Consider the following 25,708-nt stretch of genomic DNA (forward strand, 5'->3'; position numbering starts at 1 on the left):
ACACGATCATACGACCAAAAGCCATCAGACCTATATTTCACCAAAAGTCTCCCACATTTGTCTGTTTGTGTACACGTTTAACTCATACAGCAACTTGGCTGAAAAAAAAACCCGTGACTCCACGCTTTTACTAGCTCACACTTAACGTTAACGTTGCTATATAATAAGCTCACTACATTTGAGAGTTTCACAAATCACAATAGAGTTGAGAGGGAGTGAAGATAAGAAAAAGAGAGAATGGGTAAGAACAACACCATAATCCTCTTGCAATTTGCTGTTCTCGCGATAGTTTTAACAATAGTGAAAGAAGCTACAAGCATTCCCATTTGCAACATCGACACGAACGACTTGGAGAAATGCCGTGCAGCCGTCTCTGGAAACAACCCTCCAGCTCCTGGACCGGACTGCTGTGCAGTGGCCAGATCCGTTAATCTACAATGCCTTTGCCCGTACAAGCCTTATCTCTCCAGTTTCGGGATTAACCCATCTAAGGTCAGGCCTCTTCTAGCCAAGTGTGGTATAAACAGTCCTCCCTCATGTTTCTCAGGTAAGCAATCAGAGTAACCGCAAGATTTTACTGTTCTTTCTGTTAAAAGAGAGGGAATCTTACGTTTGTTTTGTTGTCCCTTTTGTAACACGCAGCTTGAGGAACTGAGCTCAGACTCTGTCTTGCTCTGAAGTCTCTAAGCGACTCTGTCTTACCCTGAAGTCTCTAAGCTACAATATGTCATGTGCTGTTCTGATTCGAATAAGTTCTCAAATCACCTTCTCTATTACATAGATAAACTATGTTCTATATTACTACATACTGTATTATGAAAAGAATAAAGTACTTTCTACTTTCTTGATTATCTAGAAACTTGTCTCCTTATGCCTATTCCCTGCAAAGAACCCACAATATAATTGTCAAGAAATGTAAAATCATTCAATGTTTTCATTGAGAAAAGGCCATACATTTGACAAAATAACAAAACAAGGACGCGTTTGTAGTCGACAATATTTGGAAAAGGACTGTGCACAATATGATAGCATCTTAACATTTACTTTATAAATCTAAATTAATGTTGTCTTAATCATTTCTAGCAATGTAGAGAGCAAAAAAAAAATGACAACAATAATTACCATAAGATCCCACATGTGTCTGTTTGCAATTGCTGACCCTTTCAACTTAAAAGGACGACTTACTACAAAAGACTAGAGAGTATTCAACCCATATCATACGCTAGCTTCCACTCAAAAGACGACTTAACTACAATTTCAACTCAAAAAACGACTTGACTACAAAAGACTAGAGAACTCTTCAACCCATATCATACAATCTTTCTAGCTTCCACCTTAGCATTAATTTGTTTATAAAAAGCTTCTTAAATTTAAGGGTTCCATGGTTATTAGTCAAGAGAGAGGTAGACATAAAGAGAGAATGGATAAGAATAATACCAGATCCTTTCTGAAATTTGCAGCTCTTGCAATAGTTTTGTCTGCCTTGGTACTGATGGAAAAACCTACGAGCATTCCAGCATGTAACATCAACGCAAATTATTTGGAGAAATGCCGTCCAGCCGTCACTGGAGACAACCCGCCGTCTCCAGGCAAAGAATGCTGTCTAGTCCTCCAAGCAGCCAACTTGGAATGCATTTGCAGATCCAAGTCTTACCTCCCCGTTTTAGGGGTATACCCGTCTAAAGTACAGGCTCTTCTGAGCAAATGTGGCGTTACAACAATCCCTGCTGCTTGCCAAGGTAAAATCAAAGTACCATGGAACTATTAGAAACTGGTAGATTAGTAGGATCCGGATATTAAGTAAAGAAAGACTTACGTTTATTTTGTTCTTCTTTCTGTAAACGCAGCTTCAAAGAACTGAGTAGGAGATAGACCGTCTGAGTTTGCTTGATCTTGTCCTGCAACTGATCTGAAGTCTCTTATTTACAATGTATCTTTAAAGTTCTGATCCAAATAAATCACAGACTTGCAATGATCTTTAATCACTTTATGTATATAGAAGAACCATATACATTAACGAAAACGTTAAAATATTGTCTTATAGCTACATTGACTATCCTACTTTCTTGATTATCCAAAAAAAACTAAACTCATCATGTCCTTCCCGCGGAGATCTCATGACTATTCTGCAAAACAAAAACAGAGAATCATTCGCTTATCATGATGAATATTGTAAGCACCTCTGCCCGGATGTACTTATAAATCCGGTTACACATTCTTGATCAGCCGAGGTGCTTTTGCTGCAAATTACATAACTATATTTGAGTAGTAACTTGTGGTAATAATAGAGGGTATACCTAGCATTCTGGTTGGTTTTCTCGACGAGGTCCACCGAAGATAGGCCTCATGTATTTGTCATCGAACTTTCTCCAGTAGCGGTGGATGGTGTAGACAGGTTGTTCCATCAGAAGGGAGATACTATCTTTAGCTCTATTGAAGTTTGTGGAAGCGGACTCGTCAAACGAAAGAAGAGGAAGTGTCGCATCTTCCTTCGGGGAACCTGGCTCAGTGCGTTTACCTCTATTTCCCGTGTTGTTGTGACTTGCATCATGAGGAAGCAGATAGTTCACAAGTGGCTTTGTGAGGAAACCAAAGACCTGTTTCGTTACATGAAAAAGAAATTCTTTTGATCTTTACGCTGGTAGAAAACTTTGAGCAGGGCCATATACTAAGGAAAGGAAGTTGTATTTGTTTTACCAGTGTGGTAAAGAGGACAACAATAGTGGTGTTGGTGACCATGGCAGCATTCACAGGATCCAACGTAACTCCGGAGTATGTGAACTTGCACATCAAACATATACCAAAATGAGATATAATGGAAATTTTACCAATATAATGTAAAAGAAATCTATGAATGTGCAAAAAGAAAAAACCTGCTTGAAAGCCAGAGCGATTGAGACAGCACCCCGCATAAGCCCCGCCCACCAAATGATCACCTATAAAGTATACAAAGAGCGAACTTCACAACAGACACTTTGCCATTCTCAGATCATATACTTAAGATTTTGAGCCGAGCTGTTGTGCTTCTGATAATATAGCTGAAAGAAACAAAGGCTAAACCTGGTGCTTAAATGTGATAGACTCGTTTCTTTCAGTGTGTCTATTCATGAAATTTGTTAAGACTGAGAGCGGGAACACAAATGCTGCTCGTCCAAGTAATACGAATGCGGTTATGACACTAGAGACACCCAGAGTACCCCCAACACTGCAAGAAGATGATTTATGTTATGTCTTCATAAGGAAGAGATTTTAGCTCTTTCATGTCATCACCACAGCTTAAGAAACATGATAGAAGAAATATACAAGGTTCATATCATAATGCTGTGTTTTGTTTTGACAGAACGTCCTAAACGCTATACCTTAAGCTGCTTGTCTTCCACTTTGTAACATCAAGAGCATCTGTTCCAACATACAAAAATATGAATGTCTCCGCAATAAAGGACATCATCGCAAAAACATGCCTGAAAAATAGAGATGAACATTCAGACAAAAGTGATTTCTGCATCGAGACTTCAGAGATATCAATAATTGTCTGAAACATTGCCTGGAAGTGATTCTTGAACTCTCTGTCACATTATATGATGCATAATGCGACATTAAAACACCACAGAAGAAAACAGTGAGAATTCCGCTTAATGAGAAGAGCTGCAAGAGAACAAGAACATAGAGCTAAAACATAAAAATGCTGCATTCAAATTCCAAATGAACACTTAAAAAATATGAGACGAGTCTTTGATTCAAGCTGGGTTTAACTGATTGCTTATTACAGTAATGGAGTATTACCTCAGCCAACATATATGAAAGGTAAGCCATTAGAACCATGATGGCCAGTTCGCGTGTTGTTGAATGTCTGTTAGCAACCATATAGTTAACGAGATCAATATACAGGCACATTTGAAGCATGCAACTTAACTTATTGACAGCAATCAACTTAAGGCTGAGATGACAAATTTGCAAGTTTAGTGTACTTTTACCTTCCAAAATACAAGGTTTTAAGGACAAAAGCTGTTATTAGCCCCACCTGCAAGACAATCACGTTTCTAAGAAAACTCATGATATACTTCAAACAGAGTAAAAATATATATGCCTACTCAATAGCTTACAGCAATTCCGAGAATTGTGCTAGTGGAGAAGAGGTACAAAAAATTTCCAAACACTTGCAGAGCAGTCCAACCGTTGAGGCTTTCAAAGTGAATCTTTTGCACGGCATTGAACAGTACAACTGAAGTTGCATCATTCACCACTCCTTCTCCAAAGACTAAACTGTATAGCAATGGTGTTTCATCTTGATGAAGAATCTGTAAAAGTTAAGATGCAATGTTAAAACATAAACAAGTTCTAAAAGGAGTGGTAAGACAAATAATCTTTTAAATCAAGAACCTGTAGAGTGCAAACAGTATCAGTGGACGAGAAGATCGTTCCAATGGCTGAATCAAGACAAGAAATCATTCACTCTAATAAACTGGCCAGTAATAACCAAACGATGAAAAGAAAACATAGTTTAGTGAGAAATGTCACCTAGATAGTCTCTAGCACTCAACCCCTTAAATCCCAACTTGGGAAACAGCCACCAAGTCCCTGGTTCAGATTATAAAATTGTTAACAACTCAGAAGGCAAAAAATCTGAAAACACATGGTCAAGTCATACAAAGATTAAATTTTTTTACCAAAGGAAATAATGACAGTAGAGATGAAAACACCAATCACCCCAAAGGACATGATGGTTAAAAAGTTGTGAAAAAACTTCTTTTTCTTGACTTGGAATCTGCCCCACAAACCCATATAATAAAAAAATCATCACTCAGTCTCTCCATCAACACAAGATAGTAACTCAAAACGAGAGTAAGCTAGCAGCTTGCTTTACCCAGCATTGAAAATAATAGGAGGAAGAAGGTAAATGAAGAAGAGTTCTTCATCAAACACCAAAATGTGAGAACTTTTTCCTTTACTAATAAGCAAAATCACTGTTCCTGATACTGCTCCCTGGTTATACAACAAAACACAATCTGATAAATCCGAAAAAGCTCAAAACTTTGTGTAACCCCAAGACCAATTTTTTTAATAAGAAAAACTTACGACTAAAATGGCGGTAATGGATTCATTGACCCATCGATTCTCTTCAAGCAAGTGGCCGATAACTAAACAGAGACAGAGAATAGCTATGAAGACTGAGATTGGTATCACCTGAGGATGTTCAGCTGCTAGCTCATTCTTCCATAAAAACTCTGTAATTCCAACACCCATTTTTTCACAAAACTTCGTTCGTTAACAAAAAACCCAATCGCAAAACCAAAACAAGGCACAAAGAACGATAGAGAGAGACAGAGAGAGAGTGTGTGAAGTGAGAGATTTGAACTGCGATGAAGAAGGCGGTGGTTACAGGTGGCGAGGAGACGAAAGACACGTGGCGTGTTTCCTAGTGTCACCAGACTGAGTAAACGTGAGGCTTTTTGGAATTATACGGCACCGTGGGCTTTTAAGGCCCAAAAGTAAATTTTAATAATTTTTTTTTTCTTTTTTTTTTTTTTAAAGTACAGAACTATTCTTGCTGCGATTCACAACTCACGACAATCTTCAAGTTTATTGTATAACTAAACCGTCTATAGTTTTGCTACATCCAAGACTGGTTAAGACAAAGCACGGCAGCAGAATGTGACCGTTTCGTTTAGCGCGTTTGGATGATGTAAGTACATGACTCAGTGACCAATATGGCCACATGCCACGTGTGAATCTTGTTGGAACCTATCCTTTAGTTTCAATCGATTCCACCGCCATCAGCACCAAACCAACCAAGAAAAAAAAGAAACAGTCATTAGCTATAATATTTACATATAACTTTGGCCTCATATCCATATATTTTTTTAATATGTTATTACAACACAAAAGTTGACACAGGTGTATCGCAATATTACATGCATTGTATATAGTGTGTACATACATGCTTGTTGTTTATAGCTGGTTTTGGAAATAAGTAGTAGGTCGTTTATAATGGAAAAAAATAAAGTAGGCCGTAGTATTTAATGTTAACCGCATTTCTTTTATTTAATTTTTTAAAAAAATTCCAGAAAATTATGCTTAATTACTGGTTTCTGCTTTCTACAACTTTTTTTTTTCTTTTTCTACTTTCTACAACTTTAATCAAAAAAAGAAAATATTCTCTAATGTAAAATCGTGAAGTATAATTTTAAAAAATATATATTAAATAGTTGCGTATGGAGTTTAAACTCTCTCTTTTAAAAAAAAAAGAGAAACCTCAAAGTTTTATCACTCCCAAATATTTTCTGTCTGAATGAAGACATCAAGACATCTATATTTCCCTAATAAGAAAACATAATTCTAGTTATTTTTTTTTTTGGCTAATTAGAGATTTATTACTAAAAAGTAAAAACACACAATTTAAGTTGATATGTTCTTGTCAAGTGAACATGTCAAAAAAAAATGAAAAAAGTACAATAAAGGTCTTTTTGTTTTCCCTTTTTAAAAATAATCAACGATCATAAATTCATAATATATAAATTCGAATCCCAGAAACCAAAAAAGAAAGCTCTCTCTCTCTCTCTCTCTCTCTCTGAGTAAATCTCGTTTGGTCGAAGTTGGTGAAGTCGCCGCCGGGACAACTCTGGTATATCGATATGACATACATGCGAGACCATCCAGCAATGCATGGTTTACAACCTTCAAAGTTTCTACTTTTAGCTCTTCTTTTGATCCAGTTGCTACTCTCTACTCAACTCGTTGCTCAAAGATCTAAAAGTCCATGGCAGACACTCTCTGGTTCGTTCTCTTCTATCTTCATCTCCTTCTATTCTCTTTTTTTTCTTCAATACCTTTTACTGTGAATTGATGAAAACAGAACATAAAGGTGTTTCCTTTGTCACTCACTCACTTTGATTCTTCAAATTTGGGGTTTTTTTTTTAGCTTCATCTTTAGAAAAATCGAAGCTTTATGAACATATACTGTGTTTGTTTTTTGTTTCAGGGTTTTTAGCTATTTTGGTTCTGTTATTGAATCTTTTCTTGATTTGGCATCTTTTGTAGGAGATGCTCCTCGTATCATTGCTCGTGGTGGGTTTTCTGGGTTGTTGCCAGATTCAAGTCTCGATGCTTACAGTTTCGTAGGGCAGACTAGTGTGCCTGATGCTGTTCTTTGGTGTGATTTGCAACTAACTAAAGATGCTATTGGGATTTGCTTCCCTGATGTGAAAATGATGAATGCTTCCAATATCCAAGTAGTTTACCCTAAAAGGAAAAATTCTTACTTGCTTAATGGAGTCCCTACTCAAGATTGGTTCACCATTGATTTCACTTTGAAGGATCTCAAAAGCGTTTTCTGTAAGTTCAACGTCTCACTCTCAGTGCATCTTTTTGATCTTGAGTGTACATTCTAGTCTCTTGGACTATTGGATTCTAGCTCTACACATCTGTTCCAATATATATATAAAGACTGAATTTGAGTTGAGTATAGTTAGATTTGCTTGCTGTTGTTCATTAAGTTGTACTGTTGTAACTTTCTTGTATTTTCACCTGTGCAGTGATCCGAGGAATAATGTCACGCTCAGATGCATTTGATGGAAACGGTTACACGATATCAACAGTTCAAGATATAGCTACGCAGTTAAAACTCCAGAGTTTTTGGTTAAATGTTCAGGTAAATTCTTATGTCAGTAGTAAGTTTCTTGCTCTTTTTGTTGCAGTTTTAAATCTCAGCTCACTTTAACATGGCTTGTCTTTATTCAGCACGATGCATTCTATGCGCAACACAATTTGAGCATAAGCAGCTTTCTGCTATCAGCTACCAAAACTGTGACTGTTAACTATCTCTCTTCCCCTGAGGTGAATTTCTTTCGGAATATTGGTAGCCGTTTTGGACGCAAGGGGCCAAAGTTTGTGTTCCGTTTTCTTGAGAAAGATGATGTTGAGGTGTCAACCAACCAAACCTATGGATCTCTTGCGGGAAACCTAACTTTCATCAAGACTTTTGCTTCGGGAATTCTTGTTCCCAAGTCTTACATATGGCCGGTTGAAAGCCAATACTTGCTTCCCCATACATCTGTTGTTCAAGATGCTCACAAAGCAGGATTAGAAGTATATGCGTCAGGTTTTGCAAACGATTTTGATATTGCATACAACTACAGTTTTGACCCATTGGCTGAGTACTTATCGTTCGTGGACAATGGGGATTTCTCCGTGGATGGCTTGGTATCTGATTTTCCACTAACCGCATCTTCGGCTGTTGGTAAGTAGATCCCTTTCTTCTTCATCACATCTACGTATCATATATATGTTCTAGTACTACTAGAGAAAGTACAACCACTCAAGTTAAACCATTCTTCACTTTTCTTATTCCTCAGACTGCTTCTCCCATCTTGGAACTAATGCTTCAACACAAGGTATGTGAGTTGTTCATATGTGTGTTTACTGGCTACATTATTACTACCATGTCACAATAACCAACGGTATACTTTTTTTCATCTTCTATATGGTTCATGTCACAGTGGATTTTCTTGTTATATCCAAAAATGGAGCAAGTGGAGACTACCCTGGCTGTACTGACTTGGCCTATTCAAAGGCTATCAAAGATGGTGCTGATGTTATAAATTGTTCTCTTCAAATGTCATCAGACGGGATTCCGTTTTGCTTAAGTTCAATTGATCTTGGGGAGAGCACGAACGTTGTCCAAAGTCCTTTCAGAAACCGTTCTGCAACTGTTCCTGAGCTCAAATCACTTGCTGGAATATACAGCTTTAGTCTGGCATGGTCTGAGATTCAGACTTTGAGACGTAAGCTTTCCTCATTTTTTTTCTAAGACTGTCTTTTTCTTTTGGCATTCTCACTCTAGGCAGTGTGTTGGTCTGGTAGATCCTTGAAACCTTCCTTTCATGTTTGAGCACTTATGCTCCTATTAGACCTGATGATGATAATTAAGGGAAGAGAGAAGCTCCAAAAGTGATGTTAGGATAACCGATTTAGCTGCACAATACTTCTTTTAGGGTGTCCGCAACAGATTATTATTCGTCTTCTAGTGTTTTGTTGCAACTTCATATGTCCCTTGATAATAAAAATATAATCTGTCTGTTATTATTTGTAGATGTATATGCATATATCAAAAACCAGTCTTATCTTTTAGATGTCATTGAATATGCTCTTTCCCCATCTGTCTGCAGCTGCCATTGAAAATCCCTACAACAAGGACTTCAACTTGTTTCGGAATCCAAGGGAGAGAAGTTCCGGGAAGCTTGTCTCACTTTCTGATTTCTTGAACTTGGCAAAGAACTCAAGCACTCTCGTCGGTGTTTTGATCAGCGTGGAGGTAAGTTCTACAATCACTTTTAGACTTTTATCGATTTATTAGCATAAACATGATCTTCCTCAATGGTTACAACGATTATGATTTGTTGGCTTCAGAATGCATCATACCTGCGAGAGAAGCAAGGGCTGGACGCTGTTAAAGCAATTCTCGATTCACTCACGGAAGCTGGTTACAGCAACAAGACAACAACCACAAGAGTTATGATTCAGTCAACTAACAGTTCAGTCTTGGTTGACTTCAAGAAACAGAGCCGGTATGAGACAGTATACAAAGTGGAAGAAGCCATTAGCGATATCCTCGACTCTGCAATAGAAGACATTAAGAAATTTGCAGACGCTGTTGTTATCGGAAAAACATCAGTTTTCCCAAGCAGCGCAAGTTTCACCACTGGACAAACCAATCTAGTTGAAAGGCTACAGAAGCTTAAGCTTCCCGTTTATGTTGAAGTGTTCCGGAATGAGTTTGTTTCTCAACCATATGATTTCTTCTCTGATGCAACCGTAGAGATAAACTCGCATGTTACTGGAGCTGGTGTCGATGGAGTCATCACTGAGTTCCCTCTCACAGCCGCAAGATACAAAAGTAAAGTGAAAACCAAAAGAATGGCATGAAAAGTTTTTTCATAACGTTTTTAGAAATCTTGATTGTTTTTGATGTTCTTTCTCAGGAAACACGTGCTTGACCCGCAAAGACCCGCCTCCTTACATGATCCCAGTTCAGCCTGGTGGCCTCTTAACCATCGTAAGTCCTGCTTCTTTGCCTCCAGCCGAAGCACCAAACCCAGTTTTCACAGATGCTGATGTCATCGAACCACCATTACCTCCGGTTACAGCTAGAGCCCCAACCACCACCACTGGACCTCAAACAACAGGTGAAAAAGCTCCCAACGGACAAACCCGAGTCACTCTATCTCTTCTCCTCTCTGCACTTGCTACGCTTCTCGCCTCCCTTCTACTTATGTGATCACATTGATCAGATCACCCGCACCGCTAGGATTTTCTTTGTGAGGTTTGACTCAGTCCTCATAACTTTTTTTCTTCCTCCTAACAGTTCTTGGGGATTCTTTAAAGTGATGAGTTTCTGTTGGGGTTTTGTTTGTTCATATTCTTCCTTTATCTTTGTTAATTTAAAAACTCTTGGACGTATATTTGTATGATTGGGGGGTTCCTTTTGCTGTTGTAACATTATTCACTGTAACGTTCTTAAAAAAACTCTTTTCGTGTGTGTTACCATTGTAGTATTTATGAGACCTTTATGTTCTTTCAGCACATCATCACACACACACTAAAACATAAACGGACATAAAAGTAATGATTAGGCTTTTTTTAGTCTAAAACACTAATGACGTGAGACAAATTAAAACTAATTCAACATATATCTTGAGATCCTCCGATGAAGACGGAGATCTTCTGGGGATGTTTCTTCGTGATCATTGGTTCTGTTTCCTTCTTCGGATTCGTCTTTGCAATAGCCATGGCGTCGAATGATAAGCACTACTACTGTTTCTTGGTTCCTTTGACTCTACCTGTTATAATGGTTGATGTGTACTTCCATTGGCTTAGCATGAAGCTCTTCAAGCACGCTTGATCTGATTCGTCCATCGATTAACAAGTAAGCCAAGGATGTGAATCTCGGTTTCAATTGAGACTATTCATGGTTTCATTCTAGGGTTTGATGTATGTATTTGGATTAAATTAGATAATTTCGGTGATTACTGCAATAATTAAGGAATACATTATTAGTATACAGATGAAGAGTTGCATTGAGTAATGATGCTAAAATCGAATTTTGTAATGCTGCTTACTAGTGGATAACAATGTTGTTTTTTGGATTGATTGATATGGAGCAATAAAGATGGGATTGGGAAACTGCAAAACCTTCTCTACAAGTTCAAACTCACATATATATATATATATATCTATGCATCTTTGTAGCTAAAGTAGTAGTCAAGGCATGTAAGATACATTATTACAAGATTACAACACAACATCATACAATTATATAGTGTCAAAAGACTTTGCTGCCGTCTACCGCGGACGCAAGTTATACACTCTTCCAGTCATCGTCGAAGAAGTAATATCCGGTTTGTTCTTAATCACTTGTGGGATTTGGAAATCACAATCTCCAAGATTTTCATCATCATCAGTTAGATCTGTATCGATCCAAGATGTCCAGTCTACTTCGCTCTCTGTATCTTCTTCATCCCACGAGATCTCTCTCTTGCTTACCATGTTATTAACTTTGTCAACTAATCCTAACAAGATCTGGTGGTTTAGTACGTCATAGTCCCTGCAAATTCAGACAAGAGGAGTATAAGATCAGTTTCTGAGTTTTTGGTTTGTTCAAAACATATAGTGTTTTTCTAGCATTTTAATTAGTCATACCTGTATGTGAAAACAGAATGAAGAAGCTGAGCTGATGCAAGAACAGCGAATAAAGACCTCAAAAGGTTTATAATCCATGCTTGACGCTCTGCATCATTCACGTAGCGTAAACTTGCCACTTCTGATGCTAAGGTAACGCACAAACCTGTATCAGCCAAATGAAAAGGGTCTGTTAAACGAATGTATTCCATTGTTATAAATATAGTATGAGGAAAGAGATTTAGAATATGATACTTACCAATGTAAAGCCTTGGCCTTATGATGTAAGTTTGTTTTGTGCTTGTGAACATGTAAATAACAAAGATGGATAAGAAGTAGATGAAGAAGGCTTTAATCACTCGGGATTCCAGAAGCATGGCATTGTGCAAAGCAAATAACTTATCCAGAGCCACAAACATGTTTGCTTGTTTTGCCTCAAAAGCTACCTGCAAAAAAAAACAGATTTTTAAGAATAAAAGATTGATTTATGTGCTTGATATATTGTGTAAACGTTTAGAGGACTGACCTGAGCTTCCAACATTGATTTTGAATTTTCATACAGATGATCATGAACCTCCTGAAGCTTTTCTTGCCGCTTTGCAAGATCTTCCTGCTGCTCTTGACTAAATTCCTTCAACCGTTCCAACGTATTCCTACAAAGTTGCAGCAAAAGTTAGAAAAAAGAGTCTTGCCTTTGAATTTAAAACTGTTCTGATGTATTTGAAACTTACCTGCTCTCTTGCAGTGCCTCAGACTGAAACCGAGTAAGAAATTGAATACCATCAAGTGCCACGGACTGGCCATCTAAAAGCTTCTGTTGTTTATCCAACGAGCTACCAGTCTTAACTCCAATGTCATCGGTTTTACTCTTCAAATCATTCATTCTAGTTGATAGGTTATCTCCAAGTACACTTATTTCCCCTTCAATCTGCTTTGTATCGCTTTTCAACTTATCAACTCCTTCCTGGATGTTAGTGTACGCATCATTGAACATCTCCATTCCATCTTTCAACGTCTCTTTCATCTTCACTTGACCGTTCATTAGCTCCATCTGTGACTCTGCAATACTCTTTTGTTCTTGATATATTTCTGCAGTTTGTTGAGACAGTCCACTCATACGAGTTTCTATGGTGTTTGTCACATGAGCCACGTTTTGAACTCGAGCATCTATTGACCCTAGAGAATCATGAATCAAGCTCGAGCTCTTCATTAAAGAATCAGATTTATTCTCCAAGATATCCAATTTATCTTCTGTATTCTGAGCTGAACTCTTCAGCTCATTCACAAGTCTCTCTATCTCGTTCTTGAACGCGTAACTCCTGCCATACAAAAAAAAAAAAGAAGCATATTAAGAATGCAATTCGCAAATCAAAAGTAATAATAAAATCTCATATTTGAGAGAGTTATCTTACTGTAATTGTTGGCAGATGGTGTTGGTCTCAAGCATGAACTCGAGATAGATCTTATGTTCATGATCATTAAGCTTCTTGAGGCAACTCATCATTGTTGAATCATCACTACAAGTTGGAAAAGCCTGTCTCCCAGAGTCTTTAAGAAAGCAGTCGCTTAAATGCCAAGCAAACCTCTTTCTCTTTTCTTCTGTGGCAATTGTTTCTTTGCAGCCAGAGAAGAGGTACCTATAAGCATTTTGCCAGCAACTGTTTGGACCAACAAGCTTGTTTTTAGCATCTTCAAGGACTCGAACCGCCTTCTGGTCACTGAAAACTTCAATGGAGAACTCGGGGTTGGATCTCTGATGAGACGACCGAGAATAAGAAGAAGAGTCTGTGTTTTCCGATGAAGAAGAAGAGAACCATCCCCAACTCTGGCATGTCAATGGAGAATCTAAAAGTAAAATCAATAGAAACAGAAGAAAACTTTTACTCAAACGATCCATTTAATCGAGTTTTTTTTTTTGTTCTTTCTCTTCTGATCTTCTTCTTCTGTAGGAGATGTGTGATCCGATCACCTACAAAATAACAAAAGAGAGAGAGAAGATTATTACGTTACAAGAGTTGTGAATACATATATATATAAGAAAAACTTGGAGCGCAAGAAAAGGAAACCCCTTGAACTCCCCATTATATAAATGGAAATTTATCTTTTTAACGAATCAAATTGCAGATTCAAAAAAAGAAGAAAATAAAACACATTTATTAAAATCTTCATTCAAAGTATTTCAAAAAAAATCTTTCTAAAATAAGGAAAAATCTCTGTATCCACTTTGTTTTTCGTTTTCTGAGATTAATACATGCACTTATAAGTTAAAAATCGTATCAATAAAGATAAACCAACAACACAAAATTTCTTAAGAAATAATATCGTAAAAGAGAACAAGAAAATCACATGACCAAGGTCAAATTCAGAGTCGATATTGGGAGAGAACAAAAAAGCATAATGAAAAACAAAAAAAAAATCTAAAAATAGTTATGTTACTATGAATAAGAGAAGACTCTCAACCTCTTTTGTCACTCAATTTCATAACAGAGACTTGTCAAAACAATCAAGTACCAAAATAAACACGAAAGACGCAATTTCAACTTTTAACAGATACAACCTTACGACATGATTCTAAACGGTTTAGCAAGTAATTAAAGGATTAGTGACAAAAAAAAAAACCAATGCTTACCAGAAAACAGAAGAATTTGCAGATTTTTTCTAGTTCTGTTTTGTTTAAGTCGGTGATTAAGATGAAAGTGAGAAGAAGGATATTAAAAAGGTAACATGAACAGGTTCTTTTGACAAAAAGATGGAAACGTTTCGCGAACGTTTGGTTTACTTCCCCGGTTTGATTTTAATTTAATTTTGGTCCGGTTCGGTTTAATTTGGATCTTGGTTTTTATTTTAGTCAGAAGAGCAATGAATGGAATTGAAGCTTCTGCTTTAATAAATTCTCCACACTCACAAAATTCCGATTTCATCATCTTCACCTTTTTTTTTTTTAATTCCAGCAACTTGCCGGTGAAACAGTCGATGAAGTCTCACCTGAATCTATACCTTTCACCGTTGATTGATTTGACTTCAGAATCGAGTCAGAAGAAATCGATGGAAATCTAAAAATAGAAAAGAGGTTTTTCAAAAATTTTCTCACTCTCTTCTCTTCAAAACCGCAAATCAAGGAGACGATGAGTAAACGGAATCCGAAGATTCTGAAGATTTTTTTGTACATGTTACTTCTCAACTCTTTTTTTCTCATCATCTACTTCGTTTTTCACTCATCCTCGTCGTCTTCTTCTTCATCGGAGCAGCCGAATCCTCATATATCTTTGGTGCGATTTCACGTTTCAGTGAGTAATCAGTCCGAGATTCAGAAACCGTGGCCGATCTTACCTTCTTACCTCCCATGGACGCCGCCGCAAAGGAATCTACCAACTCGCTCTTGCGAAGGCTATTTCGGGAATGGATTTACCAAGAGAGTTGACTTCCTTAAGCCGACGATGATTGGAGGAGAAGGAAGCTGGTTCCGATGTTTCTATAGCGAGACGTTACAGAGTTCGATTTGCGAAGGGAGGAATCTGAGAATGGTTCCGGATCGGATTGTTATGTCTAAAGGAGGTGAGAGGTTAGAGGAAGTTATGGGGAGGAAAGAGGAGGAGGAGCTTCCTGAGTTTCGTGATGGTGCATTTGAGGTGGCGGAAGAGGTTTCTTCACGGTTAGGTTTTAAGAGACATCGTCGTATTGGTGGAGGAGGAGGAGGAGGTAATGATGTGGTTTCTCGGCGGCTGGTGAATGATGAGTTGCTGAATGAATATGTTCAAGAAGGTGGTATTGGTAGACATACAATGAGGGGTTTGGTTGCTTCGATTCGTGCTGTTGATACCAATGATTTCGTTTGTGAAGAGGTTTGTTCACATCTTTTTTTACTCATTGGTCTCTCTTGGTAGAATCTATTAGTTAACATGTCTTAGATTGTGTTTTGGTGAACATTGCATAATTGGAAAGTTCTTTATGAAATCTTACTGTGATTGGATTGACAATATGAGAATTAAGCTTTTTCACTGGTTCATATCAGGTTGTGGTTTATGAGATTCTTTAAAACATAACATATTTAAGTGTCATGCTGATTGATATTTTGTTTGGTTTTGGTTGGCCTCAGTGGGTGGAGGAACCAACCTTGCTTATTACTCGATTTGAGTACGCAAATCTCTTCCATACCGTGACAGATTGGTATAGCGCTTATGTTTCCTCTAGAGTCACCGGTTTGCCTAATCGACCACACGTTGTTTTTGTTGATGGACACTGCACGGTATGCTCTTCTTCTTTTCCATGGTCATGAGTAGTGAAAGTCCAGTTTACTATCTTTAGACTTGCAGTTGCTCTTGGTTTTAGGACATGGATCTTTTGTGTGTTTGTGGCTTTACTGAATGAAAACGAATTTAGTAGGAGTTTCATGTCCATGTTGTGAATTTTTTGCAGACACAGCTAGAAGAAACATGGACAGCTTTGTTTTCCGGAATCAGATACGCTAAGAATTTCACCAAACCGGTTTGTTTCCGCCATGCGATTCTTTCACCGCTGGGATATGAAACCGCGCTTTTCAAGGGCTTGACCGGAGATATAGATTGCAAGGGGGAATCAGCTCAAAATCTTTGGCAAAATCCGGATGATAAAAGGACCGCGAGGATATCAGAGTTTGGCGAAATGATCAGAGCAGCTTTTGGGTTTCCTGTCAACAGGCACCGCTCATCAGAAAGACCGCCATCTTCATCATCATCCTCTGTTCATAATGTTCTCTTTGTCCGCCGTGAAGATTACTTAGCCCATCCTCGTCACGGCGGGAAAGTCCAGTCTCGGCTCATCAACGAGGAAGAAGTGTTTGACTCGTTGCACCATTGGGTCGCGTCTGGCTCCACCGGTCTGACCAAATGCGGGATTAATCTTGTGAATGGCTTGTTTGCACACATGTCGATGAAAGATCAAGTCCGAGCCATCCAAGACGCTTCAGTGATCATAGGAGCTCACGGAGCAGGGCTAACTCACATTGTGTCTGCGACACCAAACACAACGATATTTGAGATTATAAGCGTCGAGTTTCAGAGACCTCATTTCGAGCTTATAGCTAAGTGGAAAGGTTTAGAGTATCACGCGATGCATCTGGCGAACTCACGAGCAGATCCAACTGCTGTGATTGAGAAGCTAAAGGAGATCATGAAGAGCCTTGGCTGCTAAAAACATGAATTCGGGATAGTGACTGTGTGAGTTCGAACCTCTGCTGACCGGTGAGTTTGGGATATTTTGACACTTTTCTTTGTATCAATTTTTTTAGATGGGTTAATGATGTCAAGTTCTCTGTAAATTAGCTTTGCTTTTTGTACTAAACAGTCTTTCTAATGGTTATTTATAATTACTATTTCAAAAATTCTCCTTTTTTAAAAAATCATTTTTGCATATTCATTTAAAATATATAAAAAGGAATGAAGGGAAGAATACAGAAGTGTTTCTCAGCAATGTTAGACACTCGGATCAAATGGAAACGAAAATAAAAGTCAAAAAAGAATAAAGTGAAAAAAGGATGGAGATGCGGGGTATCGATCCCCGTACCTCTCGCATGCTAAGCGAGCGCTCTACCATCTGAGCTACATCCCCATTTGATTTTTATCTCACTTATTAACTATAACTAAAATAAAAACGAGCAATTCTTCAAATGTTATGTGAATCTTTGGTTATAATTAGCTAAACATATTACTATAATCATTACAGGAATTATGTAAAACAAATTAAGAGAGATTTTAAAATGAGACAAAAGAATACCTTAAATGTCTTTAAAAAGCTTATGCGTAGATAGATTCATTTAAGATTTGTCCTATCCACTAGTCGGAGTATCATCAATCAAGCCTTAGAACGCAAGTCAGCAAGAAAAAGGGAACAAGTCATGATGATGATAATGTGTAATGTCTATGTCATGATGATTATAATGATGATGATGGGAGAGAAAGAAAGTGAAACCATCCACCATGGTTTTGTGTTATTAGTTACGGTTCTTCTCCAAATCACTTTGGTTAGAACTTAGAACCAAAGGATTGTTTATAAAGAGGCTAAAAAGATTTGGTTTGATTTAATCACTTATAGAAGCTATTTTCTCAAATCTGGATCATGTATCATACAATACCTATACCATTTAGAAAATGGAAAAAAAATTGATTTGTTACTGCATCTGCCTTTCACACTTATCAGTTATCACCACGACTTGTGGTCAATGAAAAATGTATAACGCCAAATCCTTCATAATAATTAACTAGTGTAAAAATCGTTTGGTACACAAGATTAAATCAATCAACTAAACCCCAAATTTATTTCATTATTATTTCAACTCAAATTCTGTTTACAACTCAAGTTCACATACTAAAAAAAAATCAAATACAAACAAAAACCACGCTAAAATTAACTTAAGTTCACCTACTAATATCATACAAAAATATGAAATTCTATTAGACCCACTAAAATATCTAATGCTTAAAATGCCAATGATCAATTACCATTTAGAGGCGACACGCAATAAAAGATTGCGAAATTTCAACTAATATTTTCAAAATTAGTTCTGGACTTTTAGTCCTAGAAGTTATGAAAACAAATAAAGGTACAACTCTTTTCTCATTGGCTCTCATGCAACAAAAAGCAGAAGAAAGAAAAAGTAGGAAAAAAAAAATCAACGAGCACGAGGAAATAATTCGAGCTTCTTTGGTTTCGTTAAGGAGTTGCAAAAAGAAGAGAAAGCTCCTTTGACTTCATTAGGGATCGGGAGAGCCAAGGAGAGCGGTAAATCATGATGGAGACTTTTTGTTTGATGTCTTAACGAGACAGAGTGAGCCAAAGCCGTTTGCCTTTTGTTGAGTCCTTCAAGGATGAAAGAGAAAGCACCAAAAGTGACACAGCTCTGTAGCATTGCTTGTGGTGTACCTGCAAACACATTGATCATAGAGAATTCTAGTTGTTAGCTCGGCCAAAGCACATGATAATGAGGGGATACCAATTAAGTTATTACCAGGGAAACTAAGAGCAAGGCCAGTACAGCACCCAGCAACTCCAACATTTATGGCTGCAGAATAGAAGATATTCAAACATATAAGCAAAAGTCATGCTACAAGTTGTAGGAGTGAGAACAGATAAGAGGGAGTAGTATTAGAAAACAGTCTCACCATCATCTTTCCCTCGTATTTTCTTGAGAAGACAAACAACTAAACTGTGTACTCCAGACAAAATCGCAAAAGTCTAACAAGAAACCACAACAACTTTATTCAGTTGCCTTTGGAAAATAGATTAGCTTACAGGAAACAATAATCATATCATAAGATGTAAAGCACCTTTGCAGACTGACCCGCATCCACAAATGATCCTTTAAACCCTTTCTTCTTAAACAATCCACCACCTGAAACCCCCAACTTATATCTGTTAGATATATATGTATGGTTCCATCTTACAAAACAAGCACATAATACTGATTCTCCAGTCGTCAAAACACTAAAGGAAACCTAACTTGAGGAAGGAAATGCTCTGTTCCTATAAAAGCTACACCAATGAAGTCAAAACAGAAACTTGAAAGATCTAAGACTTTACTAGAAACTTCAAAAGCAAAGTCGTTAAACCGAACCGAATCCATCAACTTTTTAATCTACCAACACCTAACGATTGTAAAGAGTCTTAATTTATAAACAACGGAGATAACTGAAAGAGAAATTGAAAGCATCACCAACCATATCCAAATACAGAGCCCATGACGGCGCCGCTAGCTGCATCTCCGGCGAAACGTACGAGACAAACGGCCGGAGAAGGGATTACTAATGCTTTTGAAGTGTCATGATTAGTACTAACATCATTAGCTTCATTGTTAGTCTTTGAATCGGAATCAAAACTCGCGTTTGAAGAATCCTCGGCCGCCATAGCTGATGAAAACAAAAAAAAAGATACAACTTTTGCGTTTACTACCTAATCTTCAAACCAAAAAAAAAAACAGATTTTTGTTTTGTCTTCTTCTAGTTTATGGGCCTCAAATTTGGCCCGCTTGTTCAATTAAGAATAGCCCACTAAAAGAATTGACAATGATGGATGCAAACATCTTGAGAAGACAATGAATTATACTGAGATTACACAGAGAAACTGATTACATGCCATACAGTAGTAATGGAAGATGTAAAGACAACAACAAGAATAACAAAACGATTTGGGGTTTTTAAAGGCAACATAAAAAAAAAGATGAAATGACCCAAGGTAGGTCATGGTTAAAATCAAGTTTTTGTTCTTGGAATGAAATGATCAAATCAGTAATGGTCGTCATGGTCTTGATATATGGCTCCAAACTCAGCTCTCCATGCCTGATCGTCTGTATAATCGTCATAGCTCACCACTCCGGTTCTGTGTTCTGATGATGTTACATGTTCTTCTTCTTCCACCTCTTGCTCATTCTCCTTGAACCATGTCTTTAATGCTGACCCTGGTAATTTGGTTTCTGCTAGGTATTGCTTCATTGTGCTCATTTCTGTTTTGTGCTTACTCTTTAACTTCTCCATTTGATTCTTCAACTTGTCATTCTCTTCTTCTATTGAGCTGAAACGTTCCTGCAATTATATGTTTTAGGTATCACTCAGCATGTTAGAATTCACAATGCAAAATCTAAGTCTCTTTTAGTTGGTGAAAATGAAAGTTACCTCAGAGGATTGAACAGCTTGCTCAGCTTCTCGGAGTCTGACAAGTAATTCTCCAGCAGCTTGGACAGCTTCAACAGTATCTCGCAGCTGAATTTTAAGGGCCTTGTTCTCCTTTTTCAAGAACTCTCTTTCTTTCTCCTTCTCTGCTCTTATGGCAGTAAGCTCAGCTGAAAAAGCTTTTGCAAAACGCTTCCCATGGCGACCTTTCAAAGCAGCTTTAGCTGCTGCTTTCTTCACATCTACGATTCCTGCCATCGTCACGCTATGCCTCTCAGCTAATTCATCATAGTTCTCCTGCAGTTCTGTGTACTGCTCGATGAGCCTACTGTGACCAAGCATAGCTCTACTAATAGCATCATTCAACTCCTCTGTCGCCATTTTCTCCTTTCTGAGCTCTATCTCTAGATCCTCTGCGTGTCTACGATGGTTATCGATATCTATCCTTAGATCATCTGTTAAAGAGATCCATTCACTCTCCATTTCTGTCCACCTTTCACGTTCTTCTTCTAGCACATCGTTGTTGTTCTCAGTGTTCTTGGTAAAGTCAGTGCTCTTCCTCATTTGAAAAGACCGTAACAGCAAAGAGGATCTCAGATTATCAGTTGATTTTGTAGGCTGCAGCTTGCTTTTGAGCTCTGAAATCTCCTTTAAAAGAGCTTCCTTTTCACTGAGATCAATCCTTACTTTCCCAAACCCTTCACTACTTTGGTTTGTCTCATATGTTTCCTTCACGACCTCTCTCTCATCTTCTCCATCATCGGATTTCATTAGCTGCACAAACAGATAAAGCATAGCTAAAGTTTATCACCCATGTCTTGCAAACAGTTTACTAATGTTGCTTGTTTCTTTGAAATGTTAACTCGTTGGCTTACCTTACTTGACTCCTGCACAGTGTTCTTTTTGTATTGGTCTAACTGAAGAATTGAATAAAACAAATTGTCAGGAAACTTATATTCAACTTTATAGTCTCTCATCATAGGTTTATAATAAGATAGTTACCAGACTAGTTAGCTGCTCAATTTTGGTAGCCTGCTCCACACACATGTTCTTGAGATGCTTCTCGTCCACGCAAGCTTCTTCTATTGCCTTATATCCTCCCTGATAATAAAACATATAAGTAGTCAAAACGAATTAGCCAACTAAAGAAACTGAAGTGAGTGGAATAAAAATGCATCTGAGGGTTTCTAGACATACTTCAGCTTCTTGGTCAAGTTTCTGTCTGCAAGAAAGACATAGGAGAATCGAAGATCCACCTTCTTTTGGTCTATCTTCCTGTAACAGTTTAACCGAAGCACTAAGATTATCACTTTCATCGCAAGGCTTCAGAGAGAGATGGCCAAAGGAGAAGGAAACAGAAGATCTGTTTGACAGCGAGCTCCGTTGGTGACAATCTATAATGTGCAGTCCTCTCTGGAGACTTGCAGCTAGAGAATCGGTAGGACTTAAATGCTTCTTGGAAGACATAGAAGGACCAAACTGTTGGACGTTTTTGTTTCCAATGTCTGAGATCTCGTTTACACTCCTAGGAGTTGCCTGAAACTTAGTCGACGCAGCCACGCTTTTCCTAAAATTCCTGATCTTTGGTGATTCTGACAATGGTGGCTCTTCAAGGATACGTGTCTGATGCGGTAAACTGATTGAGATCCCATTTCCCACAGTGTTTGGAACAGAATGAGACAAGGCACAATCTTTGTGTTTATCAACAGAGGAAATCTCATCTCCACTCATTGACTCAGCTTCACAGCCTGAAGCACTTGCGAATGAGGATTGAAGAGAATCCCTCAAGTTATCAGAAGAATCACAGTAACTGTGAAACTTGTTGATATGTTTACTCAGTTCCATTACATCACCATCGTCCTCATCATCATCAGCTTCATACATTGTTTCCTTTTCTGAACCTTGTTTGTTGTTGTTAGCACACGACATGACTAAAGAAGACTTGTTGATGCTGTTTCTCAATTGACTCAAACTCTCCCTCACAAAGTAGCCACCTTTGCTTCCATCAGACTTGGTTCTTATTAAATCCTCCTATAAACCACAAAATCAACATAATACACAAACACCGTTATGTAAACACACCACACAACAAACAAAAAACGCAACCAATATATGTATGACAAAAAGAAGAAACCTTTAGTCCACGAATTTGGTCACCCAATGAGTCATCATCTTCCTCTGTAATCTCGTTAGTTCTAGCGACGAGTACGCTCTTCGCTTCAAGCTGTTATATATAATTCAAATTGAAAACTCAGTGACTGTAACTAGATCTGAGATGTATCAAACTCGAATTAGAAACCTAATTTATAGATAAAGCTCATTGGATCTACTACCTGAGTAGATTCTTCAGTGAGAATCTGATGAGTCGCAGAGGAGAACAACACTTTCTGAGGCGATTTTTTCTTCAATTGAAGATCATAGTTGTTGTTGAGATGATGATTAGTCGTCTGTATGTTAGGGTCACAAGGAGGAGCGTTCTCGTCGTTGGATCTGAAACTCTTTGAATCTGAGTTTTGAATCGATTTCTGTTTCGCAGAGATGGATCTGGGAAGCAAGTTTCGGATTGAAGAAGTCGATATGTTTCCCAAGAAACGATTCTCTCCGATCTTCGCTGGTGACGACTTCATCGTTTTCGTAACAGAGATTGAGAGAGAGAAAAAAAAAGAGATTTTTAGATTTTAGAAACAGAGACAGAGATAGAGAGAGAGAGAGAGAGAGAGAGAGAGAGAGAGAGAGAGAGAGAGAGGATTTGAACGTTATGTGTTGTGAGAGAGAGAGAGATAAAGGTAGTTTTTATTTTTTGAATGTTTGATTCGACCGTTGGGAGTTTCAAAAAGAAAGGAAAAATACAAAAGAGCAATAACGTGTCTACGAGTCACGACGATATGCACTTAGAAATGGGCTTCAAGTGTTGGGCTTTTTAATGGGTGTAAATGGGTTTATTATACCCGTTCATGTCGACCCAAACAAAATTACCATTCGTATACAGAGCAAATCAATTTACTTTCAGTTTAATTTCAATAATGTAATAACGATTTTTATGATTACAAGTTTGTAATTAGTTGATTTTTTGGTTTTTTTTTTTGTTGATAGATGAGAATTTTTTTTGTGGAGAGAATAATTAAACAATAATTTGGGATTGGGAGAAAAGTTGTTTTGTACGTTAATAAATGGAATATAAGATTTTAAGCAACTAAAAGGAAAGTGAGGTAGGCATCGAGATGATAGTGACATTTTTCCCTTATGTTATAATGTTTGCAATTAGAGTTTGAATAAAAGCAAAAGAAAAATAAATGATATTTAATTTACACATGAATAAATGACAATATCCTTTCTCAAAAAAAATAAAATAAATAAATGACAATATATAAAAATATAATTAAAAGAAAAAAAATCAGCACTTTTGGGATCTTTTTTATTATTTTAGCTTTCTTGTGGGTTCTACACATCTCTTCAAAAAAAAAAATCACACTTTTATATATTATAAATCAAATCTAACTTTAGTTTGTGTACTCATGCATTCATCATATCCACTCATTTTCTTAAGAAAATAATATATTATTTATAACTTTATATGGTTAAAGAAAAATGATTACAGTTTAATTTCACTTTTTTATTTTTAAAATTTAATATTTAGTAAATATCTAAGAGTATTTGCAAATAAATATGTATTTGGTAACATGCTTATGTTTAATTTTATAGAATAGATGAAAGTTTTAGATGATTTAAGTGTTTGCCAGCTAAATTATCTACCAAAATATGATTCATCCAACATTATAATTTTATTGTATAAACGTTTGATATATTATTCCATGTTCACGTTAAATATTAGATGATCCAAGTTGGTTGGAGGTTTTATTCATTTTATTTGTGTTCATTCAAATGTAAAACAATTTGCACCACTATTTTGTACAGGATATACTCATCGCTCTTGTTATTATTAAATAGTAATTCATTTTGAATATTCTATGACTTTAAATAGTAATTTGTATAAAATAGATATCATTAATTATGATACAATATTCTATTTAAATGTGATAAAACGGAACATTGGGCTTGTTCTCGTCTCAATAGTAGTATATATACTATACTATTTCATTATAATTTAATTTAGTCCTATCATTTATCCTAACTTTTTTTATCCATCAATGTGCACACTTCAAATATGAGGGACTTTATAATAATTAAACATATTAATCACTACTTTCACAGGACAATAATAATATATTTTACTACTGTATTTGTTTTTATAAGTCATTAAACAAATATCTGACCCATTTTTTTAGTATGAATAATTCAGATTTTATATACTTAAAACTTTTGTACATAAACATTTTTGTTTGGTTTGGAGCCTCCGATTTCTTTGTTTGGTGTGTTTTTTGGCTAAAAAGTTTAGCTCATCGACTCTGAATACTTTGTTTACGTGTTGATTGTGATTCGATTCTGATATCTTCGTTTCGTGATTTTGAGAATCATGTAACCTTAGATATCCCTGCATCTGAAAACACCAACAACGACTGTATTGCATAACATATTACATATTGGTTTATAAAAACCTAGAAAAAAATAATTTCAACAAAAATTAGCATAAATGTATAACTACAAAATAAATTATCGGGAAGAATTGCAAATACTGTAAAACGATTCAATCACAAAATTTTGAAATCATTTAATTTCTTTATATTTTGACCATTCTATTTGTCATATACTTAATTAAGAATTTTGCACCCAACAAAAAAACTTAATTAAGAAATTTTAAGAAACACTATTCATAAAATCAGGTACATTTGCATAACTCAAACTTTTATAATTAACTATTTATATACAAATTCATATTTATGTTTTAATTTGTAGAATCACATAAGTAAAATGGTTTGAACATTTCAAACCAACTTTTATTCCAACCAAATAGAGAAAAGAACAGATAAAGCGACCCCACAAACCAAGATTCCAAGCCATCATTGACAGCAAAATAAAATTAATTTGTAAGACAGAAAACAATTATTTATAATACTAATTTGATTTGATTCATTATATATTTCTCTAAGCTTATAAAAAACATAATTTTTCGAAACCTCAGCTATGTACTGTAAATAATACACACCCTCACGCATGTTTCATCTGTTGCCACCAAATTACAAACCAACTAACCACACAAAGAAAACTCTCTGCTTCTTCTTTTTCCCCTTTTCTCTTCCGAATTAATCATGGAGAGTTCAATGAACAATGCTTTCACTATGAGCAAACATGAAACAACGGCGTTTTGCAGGCGACCAAACCCCGGAGGAAAGTAGCTGGAGTGCTGGACTATGTACTTTGAGGATTTCTTCGAGGCTTCTTCAACTGTAGTGCACGTCGGAGATTGTAGCTCTTCCTCCATCTCCGACGCAGCGTCG

General features: G+C 36.8%; 8 protein-coding genes, 1 long non-coding RNA gene and 1 other non-coding gene across 16 annotated transcripts; 5 read left to right on the forward strand and 5 right to left on the reverse strand.

Annotated features, from left to right (window-relative positions):
• Positions 1-99: 99 nt before the first annotated feature.
• On the reverse strand, positions 100-5,427 carry LOC104731826 (sodium/hydrogen exchanger 4). Of its 5 annotated transcripts, none has more exons than XM_087488937.1 (17): positions 5,077-5,427; positions 4,865-4,983; positions 4,668-4,765; positions 4,519-4,578; positions 4,381-4,427; positions 4,104-4,298; positions 3,975-4,021; positions 3,784-3,850; positions 3,545-3,645; positions 3,360-3,461; positions 3,061-3,205; positions 2,874-2,936; positions 2,698-2,781; positions 2,298-2,597; positions 1,817-2,126; positions 1,438-1,724; positions 100-881 (listed from the first exon to the last, which is right to left on the reverse strand). In XM_087488937.1, exons 1-14 carry the CDS (start codon positions 5,242-5,244, stop codon positions 2,298-2,300), a joined length of 1,596 nt encoding a protein of 531 aa, XP_087345063.1. In that variant the 5' UTR covers positions 5,245-5,427; the 3' UTR covers positions 100-881; positions 1,438-1,724; positions 1,817-2,126. The 5 variants fall into 5 exon arrangements, with proteins under 5 accessions (XP_087345063.1, XP_010449615.1, XP_087345072.1 ...); XM_010451313.3 differs by having other exon boundaries at positions 1,438-1,727; XM_087488946.1 differs by having other exon boundaries at positions 1,438-1,727; positions 1,817-1,904; positions 5,077-5,406.
• LOC104731863 (putative lipid-transfer protein DIR1) lies at positions 238-851 on the forward strand. Its single transcript, XM_010451362.3, has 2 exons — positions 238-547; positions 643-851. The coding sequence occupies exons 1-2, from the start codon at positions 238-240 to the stop codon at positions 645-647; spliced, it is 315 nt and encodes a 104-aa protein (XP_010449664.1). The 3' UTR covers positions 648-851.
• Positions 1,256-2,033, forward strand: LOC104731847 (putative lipid-transfer protein DIR1). Its single transcript, XM_010451344.3, has 2 exons — positions 1,256-1,739; positions 1,848-2,033. The coding sequence occupies exons 1-2, from the start codon at positions 1,382-1,384 to the stop codon at positions 1,859-1,861; spliced, it is 372 nt and encodes a 123-aa protein (XP_010449646.2). The 5' UTR covers positions 1,256-1,381; the 3' UTR covers positions 1,862-2,033.
• An 818-nt stretch (positions 5,428-6,245) lies between the features above and the next one.
• LOC104731872 (glycerophosphodiester phosphodiesterase GDPDL4) lies at positions 6,246-10,539 on the forward strand. The gene is made up of 9 exons (XM_087488909.1): positions 6,246-6,774; positions 7,039-7,332; positions 7,533-7,648; positions 7,738-8,236; positions 8,352-8,390; positions 8,496-8,780; positions 9,165-9,310; positions 9,406-9,892; positions 9,978-10,539. Exons 1-9 carry the CDS (start codon positions 6,633-6,635, stop codon positions 10,271-10,273), a joined length of 2,304 nt encoding a protein of 767 aa, XP_087345035.1. The 5' UTR covers positions 6,246-6,632; the 3' UTR covers positions 10,274-10,539.
• Positions 10,540-11,193: 654 nt separating this feature from the next.
• LOC104731884 (protein GAMETE EXPRESSED 1-like) lies at positions 11,194-14,410 on the reverse strand. Its single transcript, XM_010451393.2, has 7 exons — positions 14,303-14,410; positions 13,086-13,642; positions 12,405-12,992; positions 12,200-12,326; positions 11,933-12,119; positions 11,695-11,839; positions 11,194-11,599 (listed from the first exon to the last, which is right to left on the reverse strand). The coding sequence occupies exons 2-7, from the start codon at positions 13,568-13,570 to the stop codon at positions 11,338-11,340; spliced, it is 1,794 nt and encodes a 597-aa protein (XP_010449695.1). The 5' UTR covers positions 13,571-13,642; positions 14,303-14,410; the 3' UTR covers positions 11,194-11,337.
• Positions 11,708-12,224, forward strand: LOC147949164 (uncharacterized). Its single transcript, XR_015582476.1, has 2 exons — positions 11,708-11,826; positions 11,998-12,224. It is a non-coding gene; the product is annotated as an uncharacterized LOC147949164 (long non-coding RNA).
• Positions 14,411-14,536: 126 nt separating the features above from the next.
• On the forward strand, positions 14,537-17,032 carry LOC104731892 (beta-1,2-xylosyltransferase). 2 transcript variants are annotated; one of them, XM_010451412.2, is made up of 4 exons: positions 14,545-14,836; positions 14,962-15,515; positions 15,770-15,919; positions 16,090-17,032. In XM_010451412.2, the coding sequence occupies exons 2-4, from the start codon at positions 15,111-15,113 to the stop codon at positions 16,840-16,842; spliced, it is 1,308 nt and encodes a 435-aa protein (XP_010449714.1). In that variant the 5' UTR covers positions 14,545-14,836; positions 14,962-15,110; the 3' UTR covers positions 16,843-17,032. The 2 variants fall into 2 exon arrangements, with proteins under 2 accessions (XP_010449706.1, XP_010449714.1); XM_010451404.2 differs by having other exon boundaries at positions 14,537-15,515.
• A 154-nt stretch (positions 17,033-17,186) lies between these two features.
• TRNAA-AGC (transfer RNA alanine (anticodon AGC)) lies at positions 17,187-17,259 on the reverse strand. Its single transcript has one exon. It is a non-coding gene; the product is annotated as a tRNA-Ala (tRNA).
• A 915-nt stretch (positions 17,260-18,174) lies between these two features.
• LOC104731907 (mitochondrial import inner membrane translocase subunit TIM22-3) lies at positions 18,175-19,652 on the reverse strand. Of its 2 annotated transcripts, none has more exons than XM_087488967.1 (5): positions 19,365-19,652; positions 18,975-19,039; positions 18,810-18,882; positions 18,656-18,709; positions 18,175-18,570 (listed from the first exon to the last, which is right to left on the reverse strand). In XM_087488967.1, the coding sequence occupies exons 1-5, from the start codon at positions 19,549-19,551 to the stop codon at positions 18,320-18,322; spliced, it is 630 nt and encodes a 209-aa protein (XP_087345093.1). In that variant the 5' UTR covers positions 19,552-19,652; the 3' UTR covers positions 18,175-18,319. The 2 variants fall into 2 exon arrangements, with proteins under 2 accessions (XP_087345093.1, XP_087345096.1); XM_087488970.1 differs by having other exon boundaries at positions 18,989-19,039; positions 19,365-19,564.
• Positions 19,653-19,727: 75 nt separating this feature from the next.
• LOC104731918 (kinesin-like protein KIN-12F) lies at positions 19,728-23,170 on the reverse strand. The gene is made up of 7 exons (XM_010451429.2): positions 22,646-23,170; positions 22,447-22,536; positions 21,510-22,343; positions 21,315-21,413; positions 21,188-21,229; positions 20,316-21,086; positions 19,728-20,225 (listed from the first exon to the last, which is right to left on the reverse strand). The coding sequence occupies exons 1-7, from the start codon at positions 22,937-22,939 to the stop codon at positions 19,929-19,931; spliced, it is 2,427 nt and encodes an 808-aa protein (XP_010449731.1). The 5' UTR covers positions 22,940-23,170; the 3' UTR covers positions 19,728-19,928.
• Positions 23,171-25,708: the final 2,538 nt, after the last annotated feature.

This window comes from Camelina sativa, chromosome 2 (genome assembly GCF_030686135.1).
Source record: "Camelina sativa cultivar CO46 ecotype springtype chromosome 2, ASM3068613v1".
Classification (NCBI taxonomy): domain Eukaryota; kingdom Viridiplantae; phylum Streptophyta; class Magnoliopsida; order Brassicales; family Brassicaceae; genus Camelina; species Camelina sativa.

Excerpts from the sequence above, each read along its gene's own strand:
- LOC104731863 (XM_010451362.3), top strand. The coding sequence starts at position 238 with ATGGGTAAGAACAACACCATAATCCTCTTGCAATTTGCTGTTCTCGCG.
- LOC104731907 (XM_087488967.1), bottom strand. The coding sequence starts at position 19,551 with ATGGCGGCCGAGGATTCTTCAAACGCGAGTTTTGATTCCGATTCAAAG. Across the intron at positions 18,710-18,809 it reads AATACGAGGGAAAGATGATG|CCATAAATGTTGGAGTTGCT; the intron begins GTGAGACTGTTT and ends TCTATTCTGCAG. Across the intron at positions 18,571-18,655 it reads CCTTGCTCTTAGTTTCCCTG|GTACACCACAAGCAATGCTA; the intron begins GTAATAACTTAA and ends ATGTGTTTGCAG.
- LOC104731892 (XM_010451404.2), top strand. The coding sequence starts at position 14,799 with ATGAGTAAACGGAATCCGAAGATTCTGAAGATTTTTTTGTACATGTTA. Across the intron at positions 15,516-15,769 it reads ATGATTTCGTTTGTGAAGAG|TGGGTGGAGGAACCAACCTT; the intron begins GTTTGTTCACAT and ends GGTTGGCCTCAG. Across the intron at positions 15,920-16,089 it reads TTGTTGATGGACACTGCACG|ACACAGCTAGAAGAAACATG; the intron begins GTATGCTCTTCT and ends AATTTTTTGCAG.
- LOC104731872 (XM_087488909.1), top strand. The coding sequence starts at position 6,633 with ATGACATACATGCGAGACCATCCAGCAATGCATGGTTTACAACCTTCA. Across the intron at positions 6,775-7,038 it reads TCCATGGCAGACACTCTCTG|GAGATGCTCCTCGTATCATT; the intron begins GTTCGTTCTCTT and ends CATCTTTTGTAG. Across the intron at positions 9,311-9,405 it reads GTGTTTTGATCAGCGTGGAG|AATGCATCATACCTGCGAGA; the intron begins GTAAGTTCTACA and ends TGTTGGCTTCAG.
- LOC104731847 (XM_010451344.3), top strand. The coding sequence starts at position 1,382 with ATGGTTATTAGTCAAGAGAGAGGTAGACATAAAGAGAGAATGGATAAG.
- LOC104731884 (XM_010451393.2), bottom strand. The coding sequence starts at position 13,570 with ATGGATCGTTTGAGTAAAAGTTTTCTTCTGTTTCTATTGATTTTACTT. Across the intron at positions 12,993-13,085 it reads ACCATCTGCCAACAATTACA|GAGTTACGCGTTCAAGAACG; the intron begins GTAAGATAACTC and ends TTTGTATGGCAG. Across the intron at positions 11,840-11,932 it reads AAGGCCAAGGCTTTACATTG|GTTTGTGCGTTACCTTAGCA; the intron begins GTAAGTATCATA and ends TGGCTGATACAG.
- LOC104731918 (XM_010451429.2), bottom strand. The coding sequence starts at position 22,939 with ATGAAGTCGTCACCAGCGAAGATCGGAGAGAATCGTTTCTTGGGAAAC. Across the intron at positions 22,537-22,645 it reads TCACTGAAGAATCTACTCAG|CTTGAAGCGAAGAGCGTACT; the intron begins GTAGTAGATCCA and ends TATATATAACAG. Across the intron at positions 22,344-22,446 it reads ACCAAATTCGTGGACTAAAG|GAGGATTTAATAAGAACCAA; the intron begins GTTTCTTCTTTT and ends TGTGGTTTATAG.
- LOC104731826 (XM_087488937.1), bottom strand. The coding sequence starts at position 5,244 with ATGGGTGTTGGAATTACAGAGTTTTTATGGAAGAATGAGCTAGCAGCT. Across the intron at positions 4,428-4,518 it reads GAGTGCTAGAGACTATCTAG|CCATTGGAACGATCTTCTCG; the intron begins GTGACATTTCTC and ends GTCTTGATTCAG. Across the intron at positions 2,598-2,697 it reads TTGTCCTCTTTACCACACTG|GTCTTTGGTTTCCTCACAAA; the intron begins GTAAAACAAATA and ends GTAACGAAACAG.